The following is an 11,441-nucleotide window of genomic DNA, read 5'->3' as shown; positions in this document are numbered from 1 at the left end:
TGGAAAAGTTGAGAGAACTCTCATTTTCTGATTTTAAAACTTACTCAAAAGCTATAATAATCAAAAGCTATAATACTTTATGTCTGTGGTGCAGACATAAATACAGAGAGACCTATGGGATAGAATACAGAGCCCACAGATAAACATGTGCATATATGGTCAAAAGATTGTAGGGAAGGGTGCTCAGAACATTTAATTGGGGAATGGCAACCAATTTCCAATGGTTCTTGGAAATCTGGATATCTACATATAAAAGAATGAAGGTGGATCCTTATCTTACATCATATACAAAAATGAACACAAAGTGGATCAAAGAACTAAATATAAGAGCTACAACTATAAAACTCATTAAAAAAACACACAAAATAACATTTATTGGTAAAGAGGTGGATAAATTGGAACCTTCGTGCGTCACTGGTGGGAATCTAAAGTGGTGCAGCTGCTGTGGAAGACAGTATGGGTGCTCCTCAAAAAGTAAACACATAACCCAGCAGCTCTACTCCTGGGTATATACCTCTCCCACCCCCCAAAAAAAGTTGAAAACAGGCCTCAAACAGTTACTCAAATGCCAATTATCAGAGAAGCATATTCAGAATGGCCAAAGTTGGAAACAAACCCAACTGAATGGATAAAAAAAATAAAGGTGGTAACTGCAGACAATGGGACATTACTCAATCATAAAAAGGAATAAGGTTCTGGTACATGCTAGAAGATAGATGAAACCTGAAACTGTTACGCTAAGTGAAATAAGCCAGAACACATTTTACGAAGTGAAATCATCCAGAAGTGATTCTACGTCTATGAGGTACCTACAATACCTAATGGAGGAAAACATTCATGCATCCAACTTCCTGTTAATGTAAAACTTCTGCATATATAAATGACCACTGATAAGATAATAGTTAAATAAATATGGTATATATTAAAGTCACCACTAAAAGCATAGGAATAAATTCAAATACAACCCCAACTGACAGTAAATTATAATGTGTTTTTTTTAAAAAAAAATGAATAGCATGATTCCAATTCCGTTCAACAACAAAAAAAACACACTAAAGTATGTATATTTATGCATATAAGGATAGCAATGTACATAAACTGATTAAAAAAGACTATTAAATGATTAAATGATTACTTTAGGAAATGAAATAGAGAAACAGGAGACCAATCTTTTACTCCGTATACTTTTTTGTAATATTTGAAATTTTACAAATTTATATTTATATACTACTTATATAATTAAAAGTTATAAAATGTAATCTACATCTAACCGTATAAAATCTTAAAAGAAGACTGATTAGTAAGAATAAGACAAAGGAAAGAAGAACTAGAAAAATGGTCACTTCATGTTATAAGGGCATTAATTTACAATGAGTTCTGACAAATGAACAAAGAAATTTTAGAAACCTAATAGAAAAATGAGCAAAGAACATGAATAAATCAATGTGGGCCAAAAAAAGTTCAGCTTTATTTATAACTAGAGGCCTGGTGTATGAAATTCGTGCACTGGGGCGGAGGGACACAGGAGGTTGACCAGCCAGGGAGGGACTGTGGAAGGGTTCCAGGGCATGTCTGGCCCATCCTGCTCAGTCCTTATCAGCGGGACCCCAGCAGCAAGCTAAACTACCAGTCAACTGTCTGCCTCCCGGTGGTCAGTGCATGTCATAGCAAGCAATTGAGCAACCTTAGCATATCATTAGCATATTATGCTCTGATTAGTTGAACAGAGGACCGGATGACTGGACACTTAGCATATTAGGCTTTTATTATATAGGATTAAAGAAATGCAAATGAACACATAACATTATTTTTTGCTCATCACCTTATTAAGTTCTTAATAATGTAAGTAGAATAAAGAGTTACTGAACCTGTTTTTTTTGCAGTTGTACTAGTAGATGTGGTTGAAACAGTAGGCTTGACACCTGGAAAAATAAATTTGATTACATTCACCAGCTTTATTTATACAAAAATCAGGATTTAATTTGATTTTTGATTTTTTAAAAGAGATTATTTCTCTAGATGAAAAATACACATACTTTCCTATCTTTATAATTTTACTTCTGGGAAGTTACCTAAATACATATAGATCTAAGTACATATGGATTTTGCATAAGAATACTCACTATAGCTTTGTATTTTAGAATGCACATCCTAGAAATTAATAAAAATCATAAAAATAATACATTAAAAATAAACATATGTATCTTTAAAAAGTTACATCCAATTAGTATCAGACCACAGAATTCTTATCCCTTTGCTTTTCACTTAGTATTTTTTCATATTAGAACAATTATCCTCAATCTACCTTATCATTATTACATGTTGCTACTGATCCTTTTTATATATTTTTCTCCAATTATATAAAATGGTAGTCCCATGAGGAATTCTGATTTTTGATATTTAAGAAAAGAGCCCTGTAGTTTATCTTCTTTATAAACATTTCCTCACAATCTTCACTTCTTTGAAACACTAACCAGTATTACTGTTTTATAAATCCGTTCTGAAATACTTATGGCCAAGTCTTTTAAAAGAACATATCAACAAACACAGCATACCACAGTGCATATACTGACTAGGACCATGTGAGCAAACACGGATGGGCTGATGAGTATAAAATTCACGTGCAACCTTAATGTATCAGTCCGCCAAAAACAATATCTTTCCCTCACAACCTTGTAACGCTCAAGTAAGCTACCAGGTTCCAGGTACAGGAGGATTCTAAAAAGATGTTCTAATTTTTAACATGTTAACATGCATAATTCCTCACAATCTTTTTAAATGATTAGGACAACAGGAAATATACAAACACATTAGAAGCCAGTAATTGAAATTTTCTCCAGTTCAACACCCTCATGTTTAATAGGAAAATAAGCCCACAGAAATGATGTTATTGGAATCAGTTGAGCCAAATTAGGACCTTGTGTGAGCTCTGCCCAGGCTAAAGCTCTTCCACTACAATAGTTCCCTACTTGTCTACATGGGGTACATTACAAGACCCCCACTGATGCCTGGAAACCTGGATAATACTGACCTCTATGTATGTTATATGTATATCTATAATAAAGTTTAATTTATAAATTAGGCAAGGTAAGAGACTAACAACAACTACTAATAAAATGGAACAATTATAACAATATCCTATAATAAAAATAATGTGAATGTGTTGTCTCCCTCTCAAAATATGTTATTGCACTGCGTTGTCCCTTCTAGTGATGATGTGAGATGATACAATGCCTACGTGATGAGAAAAAGTGAGGTGAAGACACTGAACCAAGGGATGATTCTCAGCCTGGGTGAGAAATAGTGGGACAGAGTGACATTTCATCATGCTATTCAGAATGGCACGTAATTTAAAAGTTATGAATGACTTATTCCTGGAATTCCCATTTAATCTTTTCAGACCACGGTTGTGGGTAACTGAAACCACAGAAAGTGAAGCCGTAGATAAGTGATGACTACTGTGTTTCTCCTGTCTCTTGTTTCTGCTGAAAACAAAGAGAAGCCAGAGATAGCAGCACTACAATCAGGAAGACAATTTCTTCCGTCATATCAAAATAATGTCCTAAGTCTAGGAGAGCCGTTGACCAGCAGTCCATACAAGAAGTCCTCCATTTCATTTCAATAATTAAGGACTTCTCCTGCCTTTCCGTTGCTATGAAATTTGCCTCTATTGCCAAATAAAAATGCCCAGTAAAGAGAAAAAGAATAGTTCTAGGAGGCAGTAAAAGGTAGGGTGGTTGTTCTAGAGACAGCAGACATTTCCCAGGTCCTGAAACAAATGAAACCGGGTGTAGTCCGGGAAATACAACATCATCCTAGGTCACAAGGACACCTTGTAAAGGTGTCAACAGATCGTTTTACAAATAATAAAATGGCTAAGTTGATGACACAGAAAACATATGTATTAAGAACAAAAGCCACGGACTCTCCTTTGCGCTGACATTAATTGGAATGATGCTGTAAGTCATAAGTAAGTTTCCTTTGAGAGCTTCCTAAATGCCAGGCCTTGTGCTAACTGCTTTAAATATGAGTACATCCCAGTTTAACTCGACTATCGACCAGTGAGGAAGGCATTCAATCATCTTATATATTAGTAAACACTTTTAAGGTTTACATAACATGCCCAAGCTGGTTCCAATGTCTGCAGACCGTGGCAGATAGTTTTATGATCACGAAGTATACCAACTAGAATGGCTGTAAATATGTTTTTCCTCCTTTCATTACTAAAAATGGTGAATGAATGTACATCACCAGGTAGTTAAAGAATTGGAAAAAAGAAATCGCAAGGTATTAATATAAGCAGAAAGTTATTAAACCTGTGGAACTGGAAGTTGTGGGTTTTGTACTGGGAGGTGGTGGTGCCCCTGAAAAAAAACAACAACAACAACAACAATGAGATTAATCACTTTGAAATTATTGCATTTTTAAATTTATAGGAATTAGGAATTATATGAAAAAGACTTTAGATTCTTTTTTAGGCAGAAATTCCCATGCTTCAATTGACTCTGAAAAATGGTTGCTATACATTTTTACACACAAGAAATGCCAGAAATTGAGACACCTGTGTGATAATACATAATGTGCTAAGACCCTACGAAAACAATACATTTGATGTCATACCTCTGTCATGGAAATGAATATGAGATGGAGTTAATTTAACAAAACTGTTTCTTTTCAATTATTCCATATCATTGCTATTTAATGTCAAAGAAATAAAATCTAAACAAAAGAGACAAAAAGACCCCTTTGCACCTTTAATACATGTTGGGATCTTAGGCTTCCAAGTATTGTCGGCTCCACAGACAATAGTGCTGCTGCCTTCAAGGTAAAACCCTGCAAGGCATTCGAATTTAACCTCTGCTTTGTACAGATATTTTTTCCCAAATCCGGACACCACTCTTCCATTCGGGACATTTGGAAAGGTACATTTGACCACTGAAAAATGAAGAAATCCCAGAATTAATGGAAAGCTGTTTCAATAGGGGAAAGAAAAACTAGTGCAAATTAGTAACGTCCCCTGGGGACAAACAGGCAAGGAGCGGAAGGCAGAATGTTAATTAAATAAAAAATACTTTATTTGTGTATTAAAATAAGTGTTTTAATTAATTAATTATTTTTACAGAGGGAGCATGGGAGAGAGACATAGAAAAACATCCATGAGAGGGAAACATTGACCAGCTGCCTCTTGCACACCCACTACTGGGGATCAAGCTCAAAACCCAGGCATGTACCCAGACCCAGAATGGAACCATGACTTCCCGGTTTATACGTCAATGCTCAGCCACTGAGCCACCCAGCTGGGCCTATTTGTGCATTTCAATTTCAGGTGAACAGATCTAGAGACATCTAACAACCTTTCCCACCTGGAACAAACTGTCATTATAGATGATTGTTTTTCCCTTACTGACAAGTTCTGAGAAAGGTCTGATTACCACATACAATTTTCAGGAAAGTTTAAAAGCAACTTTTGATGCTCTTTAGCTCTAGGAATTAAAAAAAAAAATTTTTTTTTTAAGTTTCATGTTGACACTGACTTAGTACCCTGACCTTCCAGAAAGGCAGGGAAGGCTCTTGTAATAAGGTAATAGTTGAGCTCAAAGGTAAAAAGCTGAAAAGAAGCTAGCCATGCAAACATATGCAGAGAGAACGTTATCAGGTATCACCAACATGCAAGAACTGGGATGTGCAAGAGGTAGAAAGGCCAGTGAATGTAGGGCTGCGTTTTCTAAATATTTTGGACTGGAATGCAGAGATCAAACCCCACATTTTATATTGTCATCTCCCAGGTCTGAGATGAAGTTAAAGCTTCATAGTTAGTCTTGGTACCCATGTACTCCGGTACTTCCCATTCTGTTCTACTTCTTACAAAGCAAAGTGCTGGGCAGGACCCTCTAGATCAGTGGTTCTCAATCTGTGGGTCGCGGCCCCTTTGGGGGTAGAACGACCCTTTCACAGGGGTCGCCTAAGACCATCGGAAAAACACATATATAATTACATATTGTTTTTGTGATTAATCACTATGCTTTAATTATGTTCAATTTGTAACAATGAAATTCGGGGTCACCACAACATGAGGAACTGCATTAAGGGGTTGCGGCATTAGGAAGGTTGAGAACCACTGCTCCAGATTGATTTCAGGATCCAGCCATGCATTTTACAGAAACTGGAAAATCAGCAACAAAACAAAACAAAACACTGGGCTGGGCAGTACATACAAGAAAACACCTTCTGAGATTAAATCTGAGCGATGCATAGGGCCCATAATGCACCTTCACTCTGGTGTTATGTTTGAAGATATATTTTCTTGAGTCATGAGGAGGGGGTGACTTGCTCCTTGCTAGGGGCATTCCAGCCTAGGGGTATAAGTCCCCCGAACTCCCAAATACCAGGTAAATTCTCCCCTGCTTTTGCTGCTATTTGTTGTCTCTTATTTGAATTCATCCCTGCAAGACCAGAGTGCTGTCTCTGGCCAGAGGCTATCTCAGGGCAGAGGTGACCTTGACCGTCGCTGACAGTTTTGGGTCTATGTTCACAGTGGATATTGTTTTTCATTTTCCTACAATTTGTGTGCCTATTTCTACATTTTATCTGGTGTTGGTATCAGGGTAATTCTGTCTTCATTGGATGAGGTGAGAAGTATTCCCTCCTGTTGTATTGACTTGGAGAGTTTGTGCAGAGCTGCTATTGTGAATACTTAAATGTTGGTGCAAAACTAGTGATGGCCCTAGCTGGTTTGGCTCAATGGATAGAGCGTCGGTCTGCGGACTGAAGGGTCCCAGGTTCGATTCCGGCCAAGGGCACATGCTGGGTTGCGGGCTCAATACCCAGTAGGGGGCACGCAGGAGGCAGCCAATCAATGATTCTCTCTCATCATTGATATTTCTATCTCTCTCTCCCTCTCCCTTCCTCTTGAAAATCAATAAAATATATTTAAAAAAACAAAAACAAACTAGTGATGGCTGAGGCCTGCAGTTCTCTTTGTGAGGTTTAAGTGTCAAATTTCTTGGCATAAAGTTGGACATGTTATTCGCTTATTGTTGTTTAAATGTCTGCAGGATATTTAGTGATGTTCTCTTTAAAAAAAAATTTTTTTTTAATATTCACCCGAGGATATTTTTTAAATTGGTTTTTAGAGAGAGTGAAAGGGAAGGAGGAGGGGGAAGAGAGGGTTAGAGAAACATTGATGGGACAATGATGCATCTATTGGTTGCCTCCAGCAGGTGCCCCAACCAGGTGGGAGATCAAACCTGCAACCAAAGTATATGCCCTTGATCAGGAATTGAACCATAGACCCTTCAGCACTTGGGTTGATGCTCTAACCACTAAACCAAAGCAGTCAAGCCCTCTTTCCCATTCTTGATGTTGGTCATTTGTGTCATCTACTTTTTTGTCAGACTGGTTATAGCTTTATTCATTTTATTGATCCTCCCCAAGAACAAGGTGTTGGCTTCAATAATTCTATATTTTTTCAATTTTATTGATTTCTATCTTTATTATTTCTGTTTCCTTGTTCTGTATTCAACTTGCTCTTCCTTTTTAATTCCTTAAAGTGAAACCTTAGATTCTTGAGCTGAAACTTTTCTCTTGTTCCAATATATGTAGTTGCTATGAATATTCTTCTAAGCAATGCTTTTGCTATATTCCACAAACTTTGATATTTCAATATATTATATTTTCATTTTCATTCAATTCAACATACATTATAATTTCCCTTGTGACTCCTTCTTTTATTCATGGTTAGTTAGAAATGTCTTCATAATTTTTAAATATTTAGGGATTTTACAGATATCTTTACTTCTATTTCTACATTCATTCCATTGTAAAGATACTGTCCTGTAAATAACTTTAATTTTTGAAATAAAATAAACTTTTAAACACATTGCCTAGTATATGGTACTAAGAAATGTTGCATATGCATGTGAAAAGAAGACATATTTTACTGCTTTTCAGTGGTTAATTTTGTTCAAGTGTCAAATACCTCCCAGTGTGTCCTGCTTTTGGTCATGCTCAAATGTCTTAGGTCTTGTTTTTTAAGTATAGGTAAACCTCTGACCTAGGTTCGTGCCCTTGACCGAAATTGAACCTGGGACCCTTCGGTCTGCAGGCCGATGCTCTATCCAGTGAGCCAAACCGGTTAGGCAAGGTCTTGTTTTTTAAGTATAGGTAAACCTCTGATATATTTCAGGTTTGTTTCAGACTACAGCAATAGGTGAGTATGGAAGTAAAGCAGGTTACAGTTGTTTTGCTGGTTCCAGTATTCAATTTGTAAATATGTGTATGTGTGTGTGTGTGTGTGTGTGTGTGTGTGTGTGTGAAGTGCAATAAAGCAAAGCACAATTAAAAAAGATATGCCTGCATGTTTTGCCTGGACTTTATCAGTCTTATTGGTGACAGGGTTAGTCTTTTACAATTTATTCTACCATTTAGTTGAGCCAGAACTGTCATACTTCTTGTATTATTTAAAACTTTTTTTTCGGTCAAGGTCAAGGGGGGGAAAAAAAAGGAGACATATGTACTATTCTTTGTAATACTTTAAGCAACAAAACAAAATTTTAAAAAATTTTCTTGAAAGTAGTGTGTTTTTTGATGCTTTTAAGCCAAAAAATTTAACTCATGCATATACATAGCTATTAACAATATAAACAGGATTAATAATGCATAAACAGCGAATGCCAAGAACATGGGGGTGAAGAGTGGGAAACTCTACAAGTAGAATTGTTTTTTATTCTATTTGATACATAAAATTAGATTAGAAACAAATTCAAAGCACATATGGCTGTTTTTGTTTTGTTTTTACTTGTTGGCCAAGGTATTTAAAAGTTGGTAAAAGCTTCCACAACACTTATAATTGAGAGGGAAAGAAATGGAAAGATTATTACCTTTACACTCAGGAGGGTTACTACTCCATTGGTCCTGCCCAATACAAACAAGCCTGCTCTCTCCAACAAGGGAATATTCATCTGGTCCACCGGAAGGCTTACAACGGTAAGTTACTATTTCATTATATTCAAATGAAACCTTGTGGCTATTGGTGAATTCTCCATTTGGTATTTTTGGAGGTGGTTTACACAAAACCTCTTAAAAAGAGAGAAAGAGGACAGAAAAACACAATAAAAAGTAAAAGATTAAGATAGCATTATGCTTTCAATAAGTTCATTAACATATGATTTCTACATCGATTTGCAAATTCAATACCCATTTGAAAAAAAGTTTCTATTAAAAAATGTTATTATCCCAATTCCAGCCATCAATAGAGAAATGAAATTTTAGAATAAAACCCATTTTCTTAAGTACTCATAGAAGATACCTGTAGAAAGACTTGTGATATCTGTAAGGCCATGCTGTTTTTTCTAATCATAAGAGATGCTGGCAATTTAATGAGAAAATAAACTTATGACTTAGGAAAACTCAGTGCTAGTTGAGAAATGCTACAACTATTCCTGAATCAGTGGTTCTCAGGTATGCCACGATTTTGTCTTTTCTCACTGTCACCCTTAGAGTGGACAGGGACATTTTCCAATGGCCTGAGACTGTCTGATGAGCCGCAGGATGAATGTGGAGCTCTTCCTTTAAGCCAGATACTGAAGAGATTAGAAAAACATAAAGCAATGACACCCTTCCCACTGTTTTGGAAATGTTTGATCTTAGGACAAAAATATGCTGCATTTATTAACAAGTATTGAGATTATTGTTCTTAAAAATGAATTAACAAATGATTATTTAAACACTTCTCTGCTTTAATCTCAGTATAAAGAAGATCAATAGCACTGACCCATTTGCATAAAATCCCTGTGGGGTCTTAATTGTAAAGCATGATGGGGTCCCCAGGCCATAAAGTTTGAGAACTGCTGCTGTAAAATCTAAAGAGAGAATGTACTTACTTTCACAATGTGGTAGATTATCACTCCATTCCACATTATTTCCAGAGAGTTCACAATATATAATTTTTGGTCCAAGTAAGTAATAACTAAATGAGAAAAGATATGATAATTGTTTTCTTTATCACTTAACAGGAACACATAATAATGAAGAAGTTTTTATATGATTTTTTTCTGCACTACAGTAGCTTCAGGGAGAAGTTTCTGAAGTGACAGGTATTGAATGTGTTAACTAAATCTAAAATTTAATGAAATGGAGAGATTCTTCATATGAACACACATTAGCCTAGAGCAGTGGATCTCAACCTTCTGGCCCTTTACAGTTCCTCATGTTGTGACCCAACCATAAAATTATTTGCGTTGCTACTTCATAACTGTAATGTTGCTACTGTTATGAATCGTAATGTGAATATCTGGAATGCAGGATGGTCTTAGGCAAACCCTGTGAAAGGGTCATTCGACCGCCAAAGGGGTCGGGACCCACAGGTTGAGAACCGCTGGCCTAGAGCAAAGTGCCTAAATAAACCTGTCTTGCCTGACAACTGTAGTGAGAAATACACATTTCTATGCAACAGGCATTTCTTCAGTAATAGTTGGAGACTCCAATATCCTACTCACAACAACTATACTGAAAATAAGACTGAAAATAGAGGACTTCCAGAACACAATTAACTAGACCTCACAGACAGAGCACCACAGAACAAAATACACATTCTCCTAAGTGCACATGGGACATCTTCCACAATAGACCATATGATGAGCCACAATTTAATATTAACTAATTAATAGGTTTTAAAAAGACTAGATATCATACAATGTCTCTTCTCTGACCACACGGAATAAAGTTGTGAAACAAAACCTTCGCAGATTGAAGTTTTCCTGAAGGAACAGGTTTACTGACTAGCCATGTAAGAAGAGCCAGGTCTGGGACATGCAGTCTAAACCAGCAGCAGCAGGGAGATGAAGGCAAGCATTTCCGCCATCCTGGTTTAATGGGGTTCTTTTACAGCTTTGAGTAGAAATATATGTTATTTTGAAGGAATTCACATTGTTATAGATAAGGGGGCAGAAGAAGGGAAAGTAGGGCTAGTTCTGGGGTAGATGCATAGATGGGAGGAAGAAGTGTTTGCTGCTTTGGGCCAGTTTGCTGGACAGTCTGAAAAGTTCCTGTGGAAGCAGGATGCAGTGAAATCTGGTGGTCAGCTGGCCCTTATTGAAAAACAGCTACACTACTAGCTCTTATATTAACACGAATCTGAAGTACCTCTGGAAGTTCATTCAAAGTTTCAACACACATTTCATTAGTTCCTGCCATTTCTTCTTCTTTTTTTAAAAAAAATTAAATCTTTTATTGTTCTGATTATTACAGTTGTTCCTCTTTTTTCCCCCCCCATAGCTCCCCTCCACCCGGTTCCCACCCCACCTTCTGCCCTTACCCCCCTACCCACTGTCCTAATCCATAGGTGTACGATTTTTGTCCAGTCTCTTCCCGCACCCCCACACCTCCTTCCCCCCAAGAATTGTCAGTCCACTCCCTTTCTATGTCCTTGATTCTATTATATT

The 11,441-nt window shown here is 36.7% G+C and overlaps 1 protein-coding gene across 1 annotated transcript in view; it reads right to left on the bottom strand.

The window, feature by feature from the left end:
- Positions 1–4,678: 4,678 nt before the first annotated feature.
- The window catches only part of LOC107184837 (membrane cofactor protein-like), a 36,346-nt gene continuing 29,583 nt past the window's right edge, over positions 4,679–11,441 (bottom strand). Inside the window, exons 9-11 of the mRNA XM_015571187.1 lie at positions 9,882–9,967; positions 8,880–9,077; positions 4,679–4,935 (exon numbers count right to left, since the gene is read on the bottom strand). Of these exons, the coding sequence (XP_015426673.1) occupies positions 4,679–4,935; positions 8,880–9,077; positions 9,882–9,967 (541 nt within the window). The remainder of the gene's footprint in view (positions 4,936–8,879; positions 9,078–9,881; positions 9,968–11,441) is intronic.

Source organism: Myotis davidii, unplaced genomic scaffold (assembly GCF_000327345.1).
Source record: "Myotis davidii unplaced genomic scaffold, ASM32734v1 scaffold1128, whole genome shotgun sequence".
NCBI classification, from domain to species: domain Eukaryota; kingdom Metazoa; phylum Chordata; class Mammalia; order Chiroptera; family Vespertilionidae; genus Myotis; species Myotis davidii.
This window is presented reverse-complemented; position numbering and strand designations above follow the sequence as displayed.